General features: G+C 43.8%; 2 protein-coding genes across 2 annotated transcripts in view; both read right to left on the bottom strand.

The window, feature by feature from the left end:
• Nucleotides 1-7,056, bottom strand: part of LOC132779272 (zinc finger protein 721-like) — a 28,992-nt gene extending 21,936 nt beyond the window's left edge. Inside the window, exons 1-5 of the mRNA XM_067469608.1 lie at nucleotides 6,875-7,056; nucleotides 3,632-3,722; nucleotides 3,420-3,536; nucleotides 1,777-1,929; nucleotides 826-909 (exon numbers count right to left, since the gene is read on the bottom strand). Coding sequence (XP_067325709.1) covers nucleotides 826-909; nucleotides 1,777-1,929; nucleotides 3,420-3,536; nucleotides 3,632-3,721 — 444 coding nt within the window. The 5' untranslated portion in view covers nucleotide 3,722; nucleotides 6,875-7,056. The remainder of the gene's footprint in view (nucleotides 1-825; nucleotides 910-1,776; nucleotides 1,930-3,419; nucleotides 3,537-3,631; nucleotides 3,723-6,874) is intronic.
• A 4,204-nt stretch (nucleotides 7,057-11,260) lies between these two features.
• LOC132777774 (zinc finger protein 883-like) lies at nucleotides 11,261-18,388 on the bottom strand. The gene is made up of 2 exons (XM_060780225.2): nucleotides 18,197-18,388; nucleotides 11,261-13,773 (listed from the first exon to the last, which is right to left on the bottom strand). The coding sequence occupies exons 1-2, from the start codon at nucleotides 18,303-18,305 to the stop codon at nucleotides 12,602-12,604; spliced, it is 1,281 nt and encodes a 426-aa protein (XP_060636208.2). The 5' UTR covers nucleotides 18,306-18,388; the 3' UTR covers nucleotides 11,261-12,601.
• Between the last annotated feature and the right edge of the window lie 4,084 nt (nucleotides 18,389-22,472).

Here is a 22,472-nt window from a genome sequence, read left to right as displayed (position 1 = left end):
TTCCCATTTCTTTGGGGCAAATCGATTAATCATTGCTCAAGATATCTACTGAGCTGATGGGGTGAGCAGGGCATGGATACGGATGGTAGCTATTAATCAGAGGTATAATGGTAATATTACCAACTCCTCCTCCTCCTCGTGAGCCAGTGAGCAAAAGTACATCATCAGCTGTTTCTTTGACTCCTTAGGAAGGAAGTTCCAGAGGTGGGGGTCAGCCACAAAGAAGGCCCTTACTCTCATTACCACCGGCCATACTTGGGACAGGGGTGGGACTGAGATGAGAGCCTCCTCTGATGACCACAGTGTCCGAGTTGGTCTATAGTAGGAGATGCAGTTTGTCAAAAAGTCTGAATCTGAGCTGTTCATTTTACAACTGTTATAACAGGCTTTGGCCCTCCAGATGCTTTGGAGTTCAACTTCCACAATTCCTAACAACCTAGAGAGCCAAAGTTCACCCATGCCTGTGTTATAGTCTTTGAAATGCGTTGAAAATGCTGCTATGCCTTCAGCCGCTGGACAACGCGTATATTCCAAACTATCAACCCCCAAATCAGCCCCAATCAGCAATGATGGAACCTGAAAAATACAGAGGAAAAATACTTTTTTCAGTAGCATTAACCAAACCCTGAACAAGTTGGAGACCCAGGGCACTCCATATTCAATTTCTCGCAGTCCTGTAGTACTCCAATATAAAACAGTTTAATGTTCCCTTTATGGCTAGAATCTCACCCCCAACAACTTGTGTACCATGCATCTCTCCCTCTGAAGGCTCCCCAACATATCCATAACTGTGCTTTTATCAACACCCACCAAACTTGCACTTACTGGGATGATGACTTTTTGCACCTCCAGCCCTTGAGCTTTCTGTTCCATCGACTCCATTTTCATCTCTTCCTTGTGTTGTGAGCCCTGCAAGACCATAACACAAGCTAGAGCAGCTTTATAATACGGTATATACTCGAGTATAAGCCTAGTTTTTCAGCCCCCTTTTTAGGCTGAAAAAGCTCCCCTCGGCTTATACTTGAGTCAAGGTTATTTATTATTTTATTCTGTTGTTAGTATTTTATTTCATGTATTATTTTACTTTTTTATTATTACATTTACAGTATTTTACCCTATTATTATTATTATTATTATTATTATTATTATTACATTTGTTATACTTTATTATTATTGCATTTATTATTTTACTCTATTATTACATTTATTATTTTGCTCTATTATTACTGTTATTATTGCATTTCCATTATTTTACTTTATTGTTATTATTACATTTATTATTTTACTCTATTATTACATTTATTATTTTACTCTATTATTACTGTTATTGCATTTCCATTATTTTACTTTATTGTTATTATTATTATATTTATTATTTTATTCTCTTTATTATTGTTGGAAGGATGTGTAAGTATATTTATATTGAAGAAGGTTAAAATAATGATTTAATCAGAGTTGGGCAGTCTTATCTCAAATTACAGTTTTATGTAAATATTCAAAAACATTTCACCTCCTGGTGCCTCAATTAATGTAATTTTATTGGTATCTATTTTAATTTTGAAATTTACCTGTAGTGGCTGCATTTCCCACCATCGGCTTATAATCGAGTCAATATGTTCTCCCAGTTTATTGCGGTAAAATTAGGTGCCTTGGCTTATATTCGGGTCGGCGTATACTCGAGTATACACGGTATATGAAACACCGTCAACAATAAAAGAGAAGAGCAAAACCCAGAATAAATATCCCTGGCTTTCTCTTCTTCCCAGCTCCACTCACCGAACCTCCATCTTTAGAAACTTTCCGGACTTTCACCTGAAATGCCAGATCCCCTTCTTCATTTTTTTCCTTCTTCACTCTTCTAATAACTAGCTCTTCTTCCCTCCTGTCCTCTATCACTGGTAAGCCTTTCTTGAAGGATGAAGACTCTGGCTGGAAAAGGCAAAAAGAGGAATACAAGTGATTTCAGTTTCTAACCATTCTTGTTCTCCAATTATTTTCAAATGAGATGAGAGTCCTCCATGAAATCAAGTCAGCACGTCTTATGGTCCACTAAAACTAAGAAGCTTTGATCCTCCAAGTATTTTGGATCATCATTCCTACAAGTACTTATTACTGGCCATAGAAATTTATGCAGAGCCTCAAGCTGGCACCAAGCTGCCTATTCTTACCCTTGTCTATTTAGAAGCCACTCTGATTAGCAGAAATCCTAAGAAAAGATTTGCATCTCAAAAAGGTAATTGTCATAATGTATTGTTGAAGGCTTTCATGGCCAGAATCACTGGGTTGTTGTAGGATTTTTAGGCTATATGGCCATGTTCTAGAGGCATTCTCTCCTGACGTTTCGCCTGCATCTATGGCAAACATCCTCAGAGGTTGTGAGGTCTGTTGGAACTAAGAAAATTTGGTTTATATATCTGTGGAAAGTTCAGGGTGGGACAAAGAACTCTTGTCTGTTGGAGCTAGGTGTGAATGTTTCAACTGACCGCCTTGATTAGCATTTGATGGCCTGGCAGTTGTTTGGTGTGGCTTGTTAGTGCCTGAGGGAATCTTTTGTTGAGAGATGATTAGCTGTCCCTGATTGTTTCCTCTCTGTATTGTCGAAGGCTTTCATGGCTGGAATCACTAGGTTCTTGTGGGTTTTTTTCGGGCTATAGGGCCATTTTCTAGAGGCATTTCTCCTGACGTTTCGCCTGCATCTATGGCAAGCATCCTCAGAGGTAGTGAGGTCTGTTGGAATTAGGACAATGGGTTTATATATCTGTGGAATGGCTGGGGTGGGGCAAAGAGCTCTTCTCTGCTGGAGCTAGGTGTGAATGTTTCAACTGACCACCTTCATTAGCATTTGAAGGCCTGGCTGAGCCTGGGAAAATGTTTTGTTGAGAGGTGTTAAGATGTGCCTGGTTGTTTCCTCTCTGCTGTTTTGCTGTTGTAATTTTAGAGTTTTTTAATACTGGTAGCCAGATTTTTTTCATTTTCATGGTCTCTATCTTTCTGTTGAAATTGTCCACAAGCATGTGGACAAAGGAAGAGACCATGAAAATGAACAAAATCTGGCTACCAGTATTAAAGAACTCTAAAATTACAACAGCAAAACAACAGAGAGGAAACAATCAGGGACAGCTAATCACCTCTCAACAAAAGATTGCCCCAGGCATTAACAAGCCACACCAAAAAATTCTGGCTCTTCAGCTTAGAAATGGAGATGAGCACCAACCACCCAGAGTCAGACACGACTAGACTTAATGTCAAGGAAAACCTTTACCTTTTTTTCTACTCCAGGCCTTAAAATACTTTTAATATTTTTAAAAGGCAAAACTCAGGTTACATACGAGACACATCTACATTTTCTACGCCACATCCTTCCCTCTCCAAGTTCAACAAAGAATGTCTCCAAAAATAACATCCTTTTATAGGTTCACCTTGGGGTCTTGTACAACTTCTACTTCTTTCCTTACTCTGAACTTCAGTCGTTTTCTCCTTGAAGATCCCCAGGTGATGCTTTCATCTTTCACAGGTTGTCGGTCTGCCTCTAGCTTCTGAAATGAGAAAAAAACCCAATGTTTACAAAAGCCAGATCCATGGTAATCTGGTGAAGATGCTCAGCAAAAAAACCCCATCTCCTCTTACTCACCTTCTCTCCATCTCTAGCAATAGCTGGTGCAGCAGAGAGAGGGATCCCCTTCATCTTCTCTTCTCCCATGCTCTCCTTATCGTCATCCATCCTGGATTAGAGGCAATGCACAGCTTTAGATTGGGCAATTACATCTCCCATGATTCCACAGCATTGAGCCATGGCAGTTAAAGTGGTGTCAAACTGCATTAATTCCACAGTGTAGATGCATCCTTCCCACTGTGTGCAGCTAGAACAGTAATACCCAAACTCTGTTCCTGTAGGAGATTTGGACTTCAGTTCCCAGAAGCCCCAGCTGCTTTGGACAATGAAAGTGGATTCTGGGAGTTAAGGTTCAAAATACCTGAAAGGGCAGAGTTTGGGGAACAATGACCTTGGCAGCAGAAATAATGCACTTGGACACTACATTAAATTGTGATGACTCAATATGATGGAATCATGTGAGTTTTGCAAGGTCTTTTTGACTTCTCTGCCCAAGAGCACTGGGGCCTCACCAAACGACAACTCCCATGATTCCATAGCAATTCAAATGAATGCCGAGGTGCATTCATTCCACATCTTTGATGCACCCACCTGTTGGACATGCCATCTGCACATGTTCAGAGGCAGCTAATTCAAGTGGGTGCCAAGGTGCATTCATTCCACGGCCTCGATGCACCACTTGTTGGACGTACCATCTACATATGCCCAGAGGCAGCTATAGATGAGCAAGAACTGACATTTTTTATGTTCCAATAACATTCATCTATGATGGCCTCTGAGCGTGTGCAGAAGCAGCCATACATTCCACAGCCTTTATAAATCCACTTGTTGGACATGCCATTTTGCACATGCTCAGAGGCAGCCATAGATGAGCAGGACCTAACATTTCTCATGTTTCAATAACATTCATCTATGATGGCCTCTGAGCATGTGTAGAGGCAAATTTCATTCCACAGCCTTGATTGCACCCACTTGTTGGCCATAGTAACTGCACATGCTCAGAGGCAGTCCTAGATGAGCAGGAACTGACATTTCTCATGTTCCATTCATCTATGGTTGTCTTTGAGCATGTGCAGAGGCAGCCATTCATTCCACAGCCTCTATGCATCCACTTGTTGGACATGCCATTCTGCACATGCTCAGAAGCAGCCATAGATGAGCAGGAACTAACATTTCTCATGTTTCAATAACATTTATCTATGATGGCCTCTGAGCATGTGCAGAGGCAGCCATTCATTCCACAGCCTTGATTGCATCCACTTGTTGGACAGGCCATTCTGCACATGCTCAGAGGCAGCAATAGATGAGCAGGAACTGATATTTTTCATGTTCCATTTCTCATGCACCCACTTGTTGGACATGCCATTCTGCACATGGTCAGAGGCAGTCCTAGATGAGCAGGAACTGACATTTCTTATGTTCCAATAACATTCATCTACGGTTGTCTCTGAACATGTGCAGAGGCAGCCATTCATTCCACAGCCTCTATGCACCCACTTGTTGGACATGCCATTCTGCACATGCTCAGAGGCAGCCATAGATGAGCAGGAACTGACATTTCTCATGTTCCAATAACATTCATCTACAGTTGTCTCTGAGCATGTGCAGAGGCAGCCATTCATTCCACAGCCTCTATGCATCCACTTGTTGGACATGCCATTCTGCACATGCTCAGAGGCAGCCATAGATGAGCAGGAACTGACATTTATCATGTTCCAATAACATTCATCTACGGTTGTCTCTGAGCATGTGCAGAGGCAGCCATTCATTCCACAGCCTTGATTGCACCCACTTGTTGGACATGACATTCTGCACATGTTCAGAGGCAGTCCTAGATGAGCAGGAACTGACTTTTTCATGCGCTCACTTGTTGGACATGCCATTCTGCACATGCTCAGAGGAAGCCCTAGTTGAGCAGGAACTGACATTTTTCATGTTCCATTTTTCATGCATCCACTTGTTGGACATGCCATTTTGCACATGCTCAGAGGCAGCAATAGATGAGCAGGAACTGACATTTCTCATGTTCCAATAAAATTCATCTAAGATGTCCTCTGAGCATGTGCAGAGGCAGCCATTCATTCCACAGCCTCTATGCATCCACTTGTTGGACATGCCATTCTGCACATGCTCAGAGGTAGCCATAGATGAGCAGGAACTAACATTTCTCATATTCCAATAACATTCATCTATGATTGTCTCTGAGCATGTGCAGAGGCAAATTTCATTCCACAGCCTCTATGCATCCACTTGTTGGACATGCCATTCTGCACATGCTCAGAGGCAGCAATAGATGAGCAGGAACTGACATTTCTCATGTTTCAATAACATTTATCTATGATGGCCTCTGAGCATGTGCAGAGGCAGCCATTCATTCCACAGCCTTGATTGCATCCACTTGTTGGACAGGCCATTCTGCACATGCTCAGAGGCAGCAATAGATGAGCAGGAACTGATATTTTTCATGTTCCATTTCTCATGCACCCACTTGTTGGACATGCCATTCTGCACATGGTCAGAGGCAGTCATAGATGAGCAGGAACTGACATTTGTCATGTTTCAATAACATTCATCTACGGTTGTCTTTGAGCATGTGCAGAGGCAGCCATTCATTCCACAGTCTTTATAAATCCACTTGTTGGACATGTCATTCTGCACATGCTCAGAGACAGCCAAAGATGAGCAGGAACTGACATTTTCCATGTTCCAATAACATTCATCTACGATGACCTCTGAGCATGTGCAAAGGCAGCCATTCATTCCACAGCCTCTATGCACCCACTTGTTGGATATGTCATTCTGCACATGCTCAGAGGCAGCCATAGATGAGCAGGAACTGACATTTCTTATGTTCCAATAACATTCATCTATTTGATGGCTACCTCTGAGCATGTGCAGATTGCATGCCCAACAAACTCCCCATTTGAGAATCCTGCTACTTTCCAAATAAAACCATTTTTTTTCTTTTTGGGGGGCAGGGGGTCCCCAATACTTACCTATTAGCTTATGCAATGCCCCTTGATGATACCAAGGGAAGGCCAAAGAGTGGGAGCAGGAAGGCCGCTTCCCCTCTCTAGCCAAGCAACAGCTGCTCCTCCAACCCACGTGGGGGGGCTCTTCCTCCCTCCAACCCCCAATCCCCCCCCCCCCCGCCACGTCCCCCTTCTGGAAAGGAGGGGGCAAAGGAGGAACTCTAGGAAGGAAGTTGAAGGAGGAGGGAGTGACCGCCTTCCTGCTCTCTTTCCCCCTCCCTCGACTCACCCAGGCCTCTTGCAAGGAGCTGCCCTCCTCCTGCTGTTATTGCTGGCTACTGATGGGGAGCAAAAAGGGGCGGGGCTTTGAGATCCGGGGATGCCTTTGGGCACGCGCCCCGGGCAGCCAACATGCGCGCGTGCACGCTCCCTCCTCTTCTCCTCCTCCTACTGCGCCTGCGCACTGCCTTCCCTTCCCTTACTTAGAGACCCCCCATAGGGGGCGGGGAAAGAATGTTAGGCGGCTGGAAGGAGGGACTTAGGAAAAAGCAGAGCTCCGGATTGGCTAGCGTCGCCTCCTTTGTCTTCTCTCATTGGTTAGGCTGCCAAGATAGATCCCTTTTGATTCCTGATTGAACCTTTTGCTCCAAACACTTGTTAGGGCCCTTCCACACAACCCTATATCCCAGAATATCAATCCCACTGTATCTGCTTTGAACTGGAATATATGGCAGTGTGGACTCAGATAACCCAATTCCAATAGTGTGGGATATTCTGCCTTGATATTCTGGGATATAGGGCTGTGTAGAAGGGCCCCTAGAGCCAGAAAAATCCCACATTATCTGAGTGTGGAGGACAGATGTGAAATGGCATGATGTGAAATGGCGTGAACGCATCTCCGTCTACGAACCCACGCGTTCACTTCGTTCATCTGGAGAGGCCCTGCTCGTGATCCCGCCTGCGTCGCAAGCGCGTCTGGTGGGGACATGAGACAGGGCCTTTTCTGTGGTGCCCCCCCGATTCTGGAACACCCTCCCCAAAGATCTTAGACAGGCCCCTACATTGGCAGTCTTCAGAAAGAACTTGAATACCTGGCTGTTACGATGTGCCTTCCCCGAATAGGAAATCTCCAATACCAAGTCCCAGAAGCACTTTATTAGAACTAAGACTGCCACACACTGCACACTGCACTTGCCCTATAATCCTTACATATCACCTGTCACATCAGCACTTTTAATTCTGTACCCTTTACTCTGGCCCAGCCAGTTTTATTGTGTTTTGGTGTATTGTTTATTGCTTGTTGTTTTGTTGTTTAATATTGCTTTAATTGATTAAATTTGCTTTTGGTTTGTATTGTTATGTTGTGTATTGAGGCCTTGGCCTTTGTAAGCCGCATTGAGTCCTTCGGGAGATGCTAGCGGGGTACAAATAAAGTTAATAATAATAATAATAATAATTGCCAAATACTGAACAACTCCCATCATCAACACTCCATGGAAATGGACCACTATCCAGTTTTTGGATATCCATTCTTTGCTCATCTGATTTGTGCATTATGATATTGCAATGTCTTCCTCATCTGTGTATCCCCCTTCTCCTGAACAATTAATCTGACTGTGGTTCATCCAAAAAACTCCGGCATAGACACTGAGAACTGGGAAGCCCTGGCCCTTGACCGCTCCAGCTGGAGGTCAGCTGTGACTAGCAGTGCTGCAGAATTTGAAGAGGCACGAATGGAGGGCGAAAGGGAGAAGCGTGCCAAGAGGAAGGCGCGTCAAGCTAACCCCGACCGAGACCGCCTTCCACCTGGAAACCAATGCCCTCACTGCGGAAGAAGATGCAGAGCAAGAGTAGGGCTCCACAGCCACATACGGACCCACAAGAATACTGGAAGACAATCATCCTCGGAAAACGAGGGATCACCTAAGTAAGGTTCATCCAATTTGCAAGTGAGCTGTGGAAACTACTTGCAATTGTAGAATCATAGAATCAAAGAGTTGGAAGAGACCTCATGGGCCATCCAGTCCAACCCCCTGCCAAGAAGCAGGAATATTGCATTCAAATCACCCCTGACAGATGGCCATCCAGCCTCTGCTTAAAAGCTTCCAAAGAAGGAGCCTCCACCACACTCCGGGGCAGAGAGTTCCACTGCCGAATGGCTCTCACAGTCAGGAAGTTCTTCCTAATGTTCAGAGAACACCATTCCCAGCAATGGTGGCCACCTTTGGGACCACCAAAATGCAGCTCCCATTGGGACTGAATACCATATTTTTATTACTCAAGGATCATAGTGATTGACGGGATCTGGGGAGGATTGCTCTTTTGTTATGTCATTTGGCAGGATGTCTTTACTCTCTTCCACTAATAACCCTTCCTTAAGGCAATGAAGATGTTTATCTCCTTCCTTTTGCCTAGTAAAGGTATTAAGGAAAAGCAGTCAAACCTGACAGGCTACTCATTCCAAAGCTTGTCTTTCTGTGTGTACGTGCCACTAAGTTGCCCATTGACTGATGGCAGTAGGACAAGAAGAAGACCAGATTCCAGATGGATAGACTGAATCAAGGAAACCACAGCCCAAGCCTGAAAGACCCGAGTAGATTATTAATCATAGGATGATTTGTCGGTCTCAACATTCATAGGGATGCTGTAAGTGATTATCTAGATCCCTCGGAGTCTGACTTCAGACCAGGGCATGGAACCAAGATAGCCTTGGTGGATGATCTATGCAGGGAGAGTGTGTCCCTGTTCATTTTCCAGGACCTTTCAGAAGCCTTCAATACCATAGACCACGGTATCTAGGATGCCTCATGGTAATGGGGCTCAGGGACACTGTACTACAGTGGCTCCAATCATTTCTCAAGGATCATTCCCAGGTTTTGTTGGGAGACATCTGCTCAGCCCCACAGCCATTGTCCTGTGGGGTACCACAGGGTTCAGAATCATCTCCCATGTTGTTGAACATCTACATGAAGCCGTTGGGAGAGATCATCTGGAGTTTTGGAGTTCAATGCCATCTATATGCAGATGACAGCCAACTCTATCACTCCTTTCCACCAGCTGCTAAGGAGGCTGTCCAGGTGCTGAACTGGTGCTTGGCAGCTGTGACAGTCTGGATGAGGGCAAACAAATTGAAGCTGAATCCAGACAAGACAGAGGTGCTGCTGGTCAGTTGCAAGGCCGAACAGATAATAGGGTAATAGCCCGAACTGGATGGGGTTACACTCCCCTGAAGACACAGGTTTGCAGCTTGGGAGTTCTCGTGGGCTCATCGCTGCGCCTGGAACCCCAGAGATCTCGGTGGTGGCCAAGGGAGATTTTGCACAATTAAAATCTGTGTGCCAGTTGCACATGTACCTTGGGAAGTCAGACTTGGCCACCGTGGTCCATGCGCTGGTCACATCTCATAGACTACTGCAACACACTCTGTGTGGGGCTGCCTTTGAAGACTGTCTGGAAGCTTAAACTAGTTCAATATGCAGCCGCCAGATTGCTAATGGGAGCGACATGCAGGGAGCACACAACCATTGCACCAGCTCCATTGGCAGCCAGTTTGCTACTGAGCACAATTCAAAGTGCTGGTTTTGACTTATAAAGCCCTGAACGGCCCCAGTCCAACGTACCTGTCCAAATACATCTCCCTCCTTCCCTCCTGTCATTTTGCAAACAAGTGAAAACTTGGCTTTGGGAGCAAGCATTTGGCCCAGCATAATTATCTGTGCAATACAGTTGGAACTGGCTTTGGATTGATGGATATGATTATCTGATTATCTGGCTTTGGATCTACACACAATAGTCGCCTAATGTTTACATATGTTGTTTTAAATTGTTGTTTAATTAATGTCATTTATGTAAGTCGCCCTGAGTCCCCTTTGGGGTGAGAAAGAGATATAAATGTCATAAATAAATAACTAAATAAATAAGTGTTAAGTCAGCTTAATGGCAGTTAAAAACAACGAAGGCTAAGGTATATTTCAGAGGAAGGACACCACAAAACCTAAATATTTTAAAAGGCATCAGATCCTATCTTACCTTGGAAGTTAAGCAGGGGAAACCCTGGCTAGTGCTTAGATGGGTGACTGTCAATTAATACCAGTTGCTGTAGGCTCTATTTCAGAGGAAGAAACTTACAAAAGCCCTTGTCTAGGAAAACTACAATATTCGTGGAGTCACTGTAAGTCACTAAGCAAATTGTAGGCATGCTTTGTATGTACGTACATATGTATACACACATACATATATACCTCTCAAACAACCCTCTATATACCTGACCCTTTTTTTAAAGGAAGTAACATCAACAAACCCCCAAAATGAGAGTATTACTGCCCAAAATGATAATTTTTCTCTTTCCTCACATTCCTAGCATTACAGGAACATAAAAGCTCTGTTGAACATTTATTCTGGGCAAAGTTAACAAGGAAATACTAACACAGTAAATATTAGTTCTAGGTGTGAGCACATTTGTTTCATTCTCTTCAATGCTAGAAATTTGGAGAGTGAAGGAAATGTATTGGGGGACAGAATTCCTCTTAGGGAAGACAGAAGCCTAACTTTGTCAGCTACATACCTGCAAGCCTTTGAGGCAGGTTTTATTGATTGGGAACCAGAATGACTGGTCCACAGACACCTGGTAACCTTCATGCTTGAATGGAGAGCTCAGTCAAACACCAGAGCCCAATTTACACATTCCACGGCAGATTTATTTTTCTTGTAGCCCAGGTGGAGACTTTGCAGTGCAACAGATCTCATCTGAGCCAGTTCTGTACCCAACCCTCATCTGGATCCATCAGGCAGTTACATGTCCAAGGGGGACAGGGGAAAAATACAGATATCAATCCAATTAGGTTAATATAGAAGTTAATATAAAAGTAGCCAAGGTGAAATTTAGATGCCTTGTTGTTTATTTAGCATTGCTCTACACCAAATATTGAACTGTGGCTTCAGTCCAGTTCCTAGTCTCGAACAGAACAGACTCAATGAGTTAAGGTGACTTACTATTTGTTCAAACAGCCTACTCGAGTGAAGACTAACAATTTGATTGAGATCTAACAGTGCAGCTCCCTGTTTATTTCTTTAGAACTCGCACCAAGTTAAATGGAAATGCTTTCAGCTATATGAAAATAAAATTGCTACCCAAGTGAGGACAATAAATATAATATATTTAGCTTGTTAAGTTAAAATGGTTCAAGAGACAGGAAGTGTTTATCCTCAGGCTACACCTAAGGCCCTATCTACACTGCCATATCATTCAGATTTAGAATGCGGTTTAACTGCACCAAACTAGATTACATGAGTCTACACTACCATATAATGCAGCTAAGCTGTATTCTGAAACAGCATTATATGTAGATGGAGCTTAAGTTGGATCTTATGGTTTGGGGATCCTGCCCCTTAATCTGAGTGTGGTTAACCACTGGTAAGAAAATGCATTCCGCATAGTTTCAAAGGCATTCTATTTCCAGGAAAAGTTAAATTCTGATGTTATGCTGTTGACACAATTTTTAGCAAAATTCTACTTGCTTTCTTCAAAAGTTTGGCTCTGGCTATTAGGAAGGATTAGTCTGGTGAATAAAATGCTCATTTGGAAAGAGGCTGGTGAATGAAAAATAAAACTTGCAGGCAACCTGGCTAAGAGGCAGTGTGATGTAACACATGAGTAACAACAGTGAGGAATGCTGGGAGTCTGACAGTATCTGGAGATCTGCATATTTCTCACCCCGACTGTATAAAGTGGCTTTTCCCAGTCTTTGGTTGCAGAGAAGACAAAAAGTTCACTATGTGTTTAATCAAACTATAAATGTAGTAAATTATTTTGCTTCTCCTTTTTACTGTTATTAGTAGCAATAGTATCCCATCGATGCATTTTGCTTGGAATTTCTACACCAAGAATACTTTTGTTTACATGTAACAGCAGCTGAAATGTACCTCTCATTTAAAAAAATATCTCCACATGAGTCCTCTTCCTTTTTTGGTTTGAGGTTTGACTTTCATGAAATATCTCATATCGACTGATCTTGTCTCAGGTTTTCCCCCTCTTTGGATTAACTCTCTGTTGCTGCACCAGTCCTGCACCCCAGTCCCGGCCATTTAGGAGTGGCTCGGCTGATTCTTTCACTTGGTGGATCATCTCGTGTTGGTTCCGGTTGGAGTTCTGGCTGAAGCCCTTCCCACAGACCCTACATTTGTAGGGTCTCTCTCCTGTGTGGATCCGCTGGTGTTCATTCAGGACAGAGGTGCGGGTAAAACTCTTGCCGCATTCTGTGCAAGTGTAGGGCTTCTCTCCTGTGTGGGTGATATGGTGCCGGATGAAATCCGTGCTGCGGGCAAAGCACTTTCCGCATTGAGGGCACCGGTAGGGCTTTTCAAGGAGGAAACTTCTCTGGTGCTTCAGGATCACCTTTGAGCTCCACAAAGGGCTTTTCTCAGGAGGTGGAGAAGCCTTTCCAGATCCTACTTTATGCTCCAGCCCTTCTTCTGTTCTCATCTTGCTTTTAGGGCCAAGGCTATTGTCCTCTGTCCTCTGCTGGGTTTGCTTGCCCAGCTTCTCCTTGCCCTTGATCTTCTCGTACCAGCTTGTCCGTGTTTTCTGTTCCCAGTGTGTTGGTTCATCCAGCTTCTCCTGGATCTGGACCTTCTCATTCTGGCTTGCCTGTGTTCTTTCCTGGACCTGGATTTTTTCTTGCTGGCTTGTCTGTGTTACTTGTACCCAATGTGTTGGATGGCCCATCTTATCCTTCCCATGAATCTTCTCATGTTGGTTACGGTTGGAGCTTTGGCTGAAGCCTTGCCCACAATAGCTGCATACGTATGGCTTTTCACCGGTATGGATTCTCCGATGTTCGATGAGGATCGAACTCCGACTGAAGCTCTTCCCACAATCCAGGCATGGGTAAGGCCTTTCACCGGTGTGAGTCCGTTGATGCCTCCCAAGATCGGTGCTCCTTCGGTAAACTTTCCCACAGTCGGAGCATTTGTAGGATTTGGGTTTGCTGCTCCTTTGGGGCTCCTTGGAGTTCCCTTTACAAAAGACCGCTTGCTCTTTTATGGAGGCCCCCCGTTGAGTTCCCCCAAGGCCACCCTCTTGGGGGGTGCATGAGGATGTCTTACGCAGATCTGAACCACCTTCTGGATTTTCCCCTTTGCTCTTATTTTCTTCTGACAGAGACAGAATCCAGGCAGTTTTTGTCCCATCTGTTAGGAACAACAATAAACATATGTTTTGGTCAGCACACCAAGCAATTTGGGCAGCTGAGAAGGAACCCCATTCTCATTCCCCCAAACACAAAAGGTGGCTTAGAAAAGGAGAACCGTCAGCCCCTATGGAATCTGTCTTCTTGCTATAAGATCCCTTGCTGTACTCTGGGCTGAATTCAGGTGCATCTTCACTGTAGAATTAATGAAGTTTGACACTTTAACTTCCATGGCTCAATGATATGGAATCGTGGGAGTTGTAGTTTAACAAGGTTTTTAGTCTTCTATGCCAAAAAGTACTGGTGCTTCCTCAAACTGCAAATCCCGCAACTGCACAGTATTGAGGCACAATGGTAAAGGGTGTGTCTAGACTGTAGAATTAATGCAATTTAACACTATCTTGACTGCCACTGCTTAATGCTATGAAATCCTGGGAGTTGGAGTTTGGGCAGGCACCAGCACTTTTTGGCAAAAAGGGCTAAAGAACTTGTTAAACTACAACTTCAAAGATTCCATGCCATTGAACAATGGAAGTTAAAGTGGTGTCAAACTGCACATATTTTTCAGTCTAGATTAATCTGAAGGACTTGTAAAACTACAGCTGCAACGATTCCATAACACTGAACTATAGCAATTAAAGTGGTGCCAAACTGCATCAATTCTACAGTGTAGATGTACCTGAAGAAGTTGTAATACTACAGTTGTGATTATTCCATAGCACAGAACTATGGCAATTAAAGTGGTGCCGAACGGCATAAATTCTTCAGCGTAGATGCACCCGAAGCCACCTCAAGTGTGCAGCAAGGGTACCTATAGCAAGAAGAGAGGTTACAGGTGCATTAATTCTAATTTATTATTGTTGTTGTTATTATTTCTTCAGTGTAGATAAACTTCCTGTTATTCTATAACATCCAATGAGATTAGATTCTTGTATATACATCAGGTTAAGATCTAGTGGGGAATTGTTGGTGTCCTCAAGCATTCAGGGCACCGTTCACCTAAAGACTGCTAGAGAGGGGGAGTGTCTCCCTCTTTTTGGAATGCCCTCCCAGGAGAGATGAGATCTGCACCCTTGCAGTTGGCTTTCAGGAAGACCTTTTTAAGGAAGCCTTTGGGGGGGGGGGGGACGGACTAATGGCAATGACATCCAAAGGTTAAGAAGGCCATTTGAGGTCATTAGGTGTTATCAGGGTGGTTTTATCTAGCTCATTGGTGTTTTAACAAAGGTTTTACAGCAGTTGCTAATATTTATGGTTTTAACTTGTTACTAACTCCCAACTTCTGTTGGGAATGTAGTTAGAGCAACCTGTTACAGCTGAAATGCTACTAGACTTCTAATGTGCCCCTCCCATCCCCTTTAGTGCCCCCTCCCAAGTGATTTGACCCCTCCTATCAGTCTTCCCCCCCACCCTTGGTTCCATACCTGCTACAGGAAGCTGTGTTTTTATACTGTGATTTTAAACTGTTTTCTAATATGTTTTAATAACTGCTTCGCTGGGGAGCTGTGTTTCCCCTTCCCAGGGAGCTTGTGCCCTACTTTGTGCTGTAATAAAGTTTTGTATTGTATTGTAGGTATGTTTTATTGGCTGTAAGCCGCCTTGGGCCCTTGACTGGGGAAAGGCAGGGTACAAATGTCATAAATAGATAGATAGATAGATAGATAGATAGATAGATAGGTTAAAGTAGGCAGCCAGGAAGACACAGCTCCATCATGTCTCCTGCAACATCACTCGGGAGCCCCTCAATATATACAATATAATAATATATAGTAATAATAACACTGGACAGTGGTGCTGGAGGCAAATTCTGAGAGTGCCTTGGATTACAAGAAGATCAATAGCACAGGAGACAAGTTGGAACTGTCTTCTGCCCCCCCTTCCTCTCTTCACTCTGGCCCAGAGCAGCAGTTGGTGCTGGGGGGAAGGGTCCCCAGCTGATTATGTAATATGTATGCAGGAGACAAGATGGAACTGCCCCTGCCCCCCCCCCCCCCCAATCTCTTCATTCTGGTCCAGAGCAGCAGTTGGTGCTGGGGGGAGCGGTCCCCAACTGATGACATATACAGGAGACAAGATAGAATTGATATATTACTACTGATAATATATATTTTTTCCCTAATGGGACCCAAAGTGGCTACATTGATAATAATATTATAATGTAATACAATATAATAAAAATAATAGTACAATATTATTTTATTATAATATAGTAATCAGTATTTACTATAATAGTAAATACTGTAATATAGTAATCAGTAGTAATTATATTTACTAACTTAGTAAATATAATTACTACTGATAATATACAACATTATATAATGATATGATGTTTTATTATTGTATATTTGTACATTTTCAGTTGCAAATGTTTTTGATTGTGAGTCGCTTTGAGTCTCCGTATAGAGAGATAGAGCGGGATATATATATATACACACACACAATAAATTTTAATTTTAAAAATAGATAAATATGCCATTTATTTATCTCCTGCATTGTCTCCTGCATATGTCATCAGCTGGGGACCCCTCCCCCAGCACCAACTGCTGCTATGGGCCAGAGTGAAGAGTGGGGGGGGGGGGGGGGAGAGAGAGACAGTTCCATCTTGTCTCCTGCATATGTCATCAGCTGGGGACCCCTCCCCCTAGCACCAACTGCCACTCTGGGCCAGAGTGAAGCGGGGGGCGGGGGGGGGAGACAGTTCCATCTTGTCTCCTGCATATGTCATCAGCTGGGGACCCCTCCCCCTAGCACCAACTGCCGCTCTGGGCCAGAGTGAAGCCGGGGGGGGGGGGGGGGAGAGACAGTTCCATCTTGTCTCCTGCATATGTCATCAGCTGGGGACCCCTCCCCCTAGCACCAACTGCCGCTCTGGGCCAGAGTGAAGCGGGGGGGGGGGGGGGGGAGACAGTTCCATCTTGTCTCCTGTGCTATTCTAATAATTTAATATAATGTAATGTAATATATTGTATATACATATAATATTTATAATATTGTAATGTAATGCAATATAATACTAATAATAATATATTGTAATTATATATTTATATTACACTTGCGGTCCCCTGCCACACGTTGCTGTGGCCCAGTCTGGTGATCTGGAAATGAAGTAATGAGAATGTGTTGGTTTCTAAGATATGTAATTTCTTTATGCTTGAGGGTAAACAGTATTTCTTGTTGTTTCTTTGCCAGTGTTGATGTGGAGATTGTCTGGTTTGCCTACTCTGAAACATGCAACATATCATTGTCCTTCTTTAGGGGTCCCTTTCAAATCTTTGATACTGCATCTGTCATATACATATATGTGTGTGTGTGAATGGCTGGATGGCCCTTTGTCAGGAGGGCTTTGTTTTGTTGCCCTGGTGAAGGGAGCTGGACTGGATGGCCTTAAGGCAGCATTTCTCAACCTGGGAAGTCAATACACCAAGGGGAGGGGGTCACCAGGGGGGTGTCAGAAGGGTCCCCAAAGACCACCAGGAAACACAGTATTTCCTGTTGGTCATGGGGATTTTGTGTGGGATGTTTGGCCCAATTCCATTGTTGGTGAGGTTTGGAATGCTCCTTGATTGTAGGTGAACTATAAATCCCAGTAACTACAACTCCCAAATGTCAAGGTCTATTTCCCCCAAACTCCATCTGTGTTTATATTTGGGCATATTGAGTATTCATGCCAAATTTGGTCCAGATCCATCATTGTTTGAGTCCACAGTGCTCTCTGGATATAGGTGAACTACAACTCCCAAACTCAAGGCCAATGCCCACCAAACCCTTCCAGTATTTTCTGTTGGTCAAGGGAGTTCTGTGTGCCAAGTTTGGTTCAATTCCATCGTTGGTGGAGTTCAGAATGCTCTTTGATTGTAGGTGAACTATAAATCCCAGCAACTACAACTCCCAAATAACAAAATCTTAATTTTTTGAGTGATGGTCACTCCTTGTGTAGTGAGACGTTTTGTTGCTAAATTTGGTGTGATTTCGCTCATTGGTTCTTTTGTTTTTCAGGTACTCATTATGCACAGACCATTTATATATATATAGATTTATGTATTGATTTATAACATATAGCCCGAAAAAACCTACAACCCAAATAAATAACTAAATAATCAAACAAATAATAAATATAAACAGATAAATATAATAAATTAGTAGGTTAATGGCTGGGATACCTAGTTCCAATTCTAAAGCAGACTCATTAAATCAATCACGAAACTGAGATTGCATCCACACTCTAAAATTAATGCAGTTTGGTACCGCTTTAACTGCCAGGGCTCAAGGCGACTGAACTGGGAGTTGTAGCTTTCCCAAGATCTTGGACCTTCTGTGCCAAAGAGTACTGGCGCTCCGGCAAAGTTCAAATCCCGCGGATTTGGGAGTCCTGGCGGTTAAAGCGGTGCCACTCCGCATTAACGCTGCGGTGCGGACGCGCTCACCTCGGGACAGGACGAGGGACCTTCCGGCGGGGATGACGAGGGGCAAGAGGAGGCAGACGGAGCTCTCGGCCGGAGCCCCGAACCTCAGCGGGGAGAGAGGGGCAGCCATCGCGGAAGACACACGGAGGAGAACTCCAACCGAGTTCCCTTCTCCATCCAACAGACACACGCCGCGCGGGGCACCACGGGAAAGAGGGATGGCGCCGCGCTGCACCCTGGGAAATGTAGTCTTTGCTGCCCTATTAGAGGGCTAGCTCAAGCCTGGGCCAAGTTGGGCCTTGCAGGTGTTTTGGACTTCAACTCCCACCATTCCTAAGAGCCTCAGGCCCCTTCCTTTTCCCCCTCAGCCGCTTAGGCGGCTGAGGGGGAAAAGGAAGGGGCCTGAGGCTCTTAGGAATGGTGGGAGTTGAAGTCCAAAACACCTGCAAGGCCCCACTTGGCCTTGTTGTTGTTCATTCGTTCAGTCGCCTCCGACTCTTCGTGACCTCATGGACCAGCCCACGCCAGAGCTCCTTGTCGGCCATCACCACCCCCAGCTCCTTCAAGGTCAAGCCAGTCACTTCAAGGATGCCATCCATCCATCTTGCCCTTGGTCGGCCCCTCTTCCTTTTGCCTTCCACTTTCCCCAGCATCATTCCCTTCTCTAGGCTTTGCTGTCTCCTCATGATGTGGCCAAAGTACAGGGTTAGTCAAAATGCATAGGCCAATAAGCCATTCAATTGAATGGCTTATTGGCCTATGCATTTTGACTAACCCTGTACTTCAACTTTGTCTCTAGTCTCCTTCCCTCCAATGAGCAGTCGGGCTTTATTTCCTGGAGGATGGACTGGTTGGATCTTCTCGCAGTTCAAGGCACTCTCAGCACTTTCCTCCAGCACCACAGCTCAAAAGCATCGATCTTCCTTCGCTCAGCCTTCCCTAAGGTCCAACTCTCACATCCGCAGGGAATACAGGGAATACCATGGCTTTGACTACAGGGAATACCATGGCTTTGACTAGGCGGATCTTTGTTGCCAGTCTGATGTCTCTACTCTTCACTATTTTTATCGAGACTGGACATTGCTCTCCTCCCAAGAAGTAAGCGTCTTCTGATTTCCTGGCCACAGTCTGCATGTGCAGTAATCTTTGCGCCTAGAAATACAAAGTCTGTCACGGCCTCCACGGTTTCTCCCTCTATTTTCCAGTTGTCAGTCATTCTTGTTGCCATAATCTTGGTTTTTTTGATGTTTAGCTGCAACCCGGCTTTTGCGCTTTCTTCTTTCACCTTGATTAGACGGCTCCTCAGCTCCTCCTCGCTTTCGGCCATCAGAGTGGTGTCATCTGCATATCTGAGGTTGTTAATGTTTCTTCCAGCAATTTTCACCCCAGCTTTGCATTCATCCAGCCCCGCACATCGCATGATGTGTTCTGCATACAAGTTAAAAAGGTTGGGTGAGAGGATGCAGCCTTGCCGTATGCCTTTCCCAATCTTGAACCAGTCTGTTGTTCCGTGATCAGTTCTGACTGTTGCGACTTGGTCCTTGTACAGATTCCTCAGGAGAGAGACAAGGTGGCTTGGGATGCCCATCCCACTAAGAACTTGCCACAGTTTATTATGATCCACACAGTCAAAGGTTTTAGAATAGTCAATGAAGCAGAAATAGATGTTTTTCTGAAACTCCCTGCCTTTCTCCATTATCCAGCGGATATTGGCAATCTGGTCTCTCGTTCCTCTGCCTTTTCTAAACCCAGCTTGAACATCTGGCAGCTCTCGCTCCATGTATTGCTGGAGTCTTCCTTGCAGGATCTTGAGCATTACTTTACTGGCATGAGAAATAAGGGCCACTGTACGGAAGTTTGAGCACTGTATGGAAGTTTGTACGGAACTTGGCCTAGGCCTACCTTATCATAAGGCATGTCCTTTAGGCCTTTCCTGATCTGGCAGGATATCTTAACAAGGCCCTGAAATGACCATCATTGTGTAAAAGGTTCTTCACAGGTAATGGGTCCTGAATCATTTCTCCCTCTTTTAAGCCAGTTCTTTTCAGCCACAAAGGACAATAGTTTCCACACTTGGCAGAAGTTTCTTTCATTTTTCTCCTTTCTTTCTTCTTATTCCCTTTGTCATCAAGAGGCTTTCCACTGTGAATGAGCAAAAATCAATCAATCTATCTATTAGGTTCTTGTGGGTTTTTCGGGCTATAGGGCCATGTTCTAGAGGCATTTCTCCTGACGTTTCGCCTGCATCTATGGCAAGCATCCTCAGAGGTAGTGAGGTCTGTTGGAATTAGGACAATGGGTTTTTATATCTGTGGAATGGCTGGGGTGGGGCAAAGAGCTCTTCCTTGCTGGAGCTAGGTGTGAATGTTTCAACTGACCACCTTCATTAGCATTTGAAGGCCTGGCTGAGCCTGGGAAAATCCCCTGTTGAACCAAACTGTGAACCTGAGTCCCATCATCGTCGTCAGAAACATCCTCTGATTCCAGCTGTGTAACAACACACATGGACAAAAAAATCTCTCATAAAATGACATTATGTGAGACAATGCAACTAATCACATGATTGTAAATACGTTCTGAATTATGAAGAATAAACTACTTGTTATTTACTGATCCTCTGTGTGACATATTTTCTTTCTCTGGCAAAACAGTGTGTGGACTGATCAAACGTGAACTACAAGGTTTATTTTCCATTATGCCACATTGAGCCCCGGTGGCACAATGGGTTAAATCCTTGTGCTGGCAGGACTGCTGCCCGAAAGGTCGTCAGTTTGGATCTGGGGAGAGCTCCCATCTGTCAGCTCCAGCTTCTCATGTGGGGACATGAGAGAATCCTCTCACAGGATGGTAAAACATCTGGGTGTCCTCTGGGCAAGGCCTTTGCAGACGGTCAATTCTCTCACACCAGAAGCAACTTGCAGTTTCTCAAATCACTCTGAAACCAAAAAATGGCCATGTAGGAATTAACAAGTCCAAGGAAAGCATACAGGTGGGCTCAGGAGCTGGGGAAGAGCCCCCTTTGAATTGTTTTCTATTCATTTTTCAAGGAAAATACTAGGCTGGGGTTTAGGATCTTTGAAGTATTTCCTGTGGAGCCCTTTCCTGAGGCAATTCCCTTTTCCCCCAAAGGAATATGTTAATGTTTCTGGTGTGTGCAGTCAGTCAACCTTCTGTGACAGGGTCAATGAAAATAGGGTAAAGTGCGGAATACTGCCTGCTTGGTATTGCAAAGTTGTAAAAAAATTTTAACAAAAATTCATGTTTAATCATACTGAGGTCGCGTTGGTAGGTCTGATTTCTCGACAACATAGGTAAGGATGAGGGAGCGGTTGAGAGGGTATCTACACCGTGGAATTCGTGCAGTTTGACACCACTTTAAAATGCCATGTGGCTATCGAATCATGTGATTTGTGGTTTCATGAAGCACCACACTTTAACGAAGTCATAAAAACTACAGCTCTCATTATTCCATTACACTGAGCCCTAGCAGTTAAAGTGGTGTCAAACAGCATCAATTCTACAGTGTAGATGTACCAAGGACCTAGAAAATGTCAAGATTGGTTGAATAATGTAATGCAATATAATACTACTTATAATAATAATATATCATAATATATTATTATTATTATTAATATTAATAAACCTTTATTTATACTCCGCTACCATCTCCCGGAGGGCTCGGTGCGGCTTACAAGAGGCCGAGCCCGAATACAAATAAGTAAAAACATCACAGCAAGTAATATTACATGTAATATTACTAATAATTAGTAATATTACATGTAATATTACTAATAATACTACAATATGGTATAGTACAATATAGTAATACTAATATTGTACTATATTAATCTATACAAATAAAAATGCAATGTTCATTTGTGGGATTAACATAACTCAAAAACCACTGGACAAATTTACACCAAATTTGGACACAATACACATATCAGGCTAATGAGTGACCATCACTCATAAAAACAGAAAAGAAGGGACTTTAAAAGCCAAAAAACAAAAAGTACGTTACAACTCATGAGCAAAACCACACACACACACACACACACACATATACACGCAAACACACATATACACAAATATATGCACACATATATATATACACACAAAACACAGACTGGGCCACAACAACGTGTGGCAGGTATTATTGTTATTATTATTATTAACTTTATTTGTACCCCACTAGCATCTCCCGAAGGACTCGATGCGGCTTACAAAGGTCAAGGCCTCAATAAAACAATAACATAACAATACAGCATTATAAAGCAAATCAAAACATTAAGCAATA

Source organism: Anolis sagrei, chromosome 6 (assembly GCF_037176765.1).
Source record: "Anolis sagrei isolate rAnoSag1 chromosome 6, rAnoSag1.mat, whole genome shotgun sequence".
In the NCBI taxonomy this organism is placed as follows: domain Eukaryota; kingdom Metazoa; phylum Chordata; class Lepidosauria; order Squamata; family Dactyloidae; genus Anolis; species Anolis sagrei.
The sequence above is the reverse complement of the archived record's forward strand: the minus strand, read 5'-3'. Positions and strand labels throughout refer to the sequence as shown.

Bases quoted from the DNA above. Each gene is read 5' to 3' on its own strand.
- LOC132777774 (XM_060780225.2), bottom strand. From the start codon at position 18,305: ATGGCTGCCCCTCTCTCCCCGCTGAGGTTCGGGGCTCCGGCCGAGAGC. The intron at 13,774-18,196 runs GTGAGCGCGTCC...TGTTCCTAACAG, and splicing joins GTCCCTCGTCCTGTCCCGAG to ATGGGACAAAAACTGCCTGG.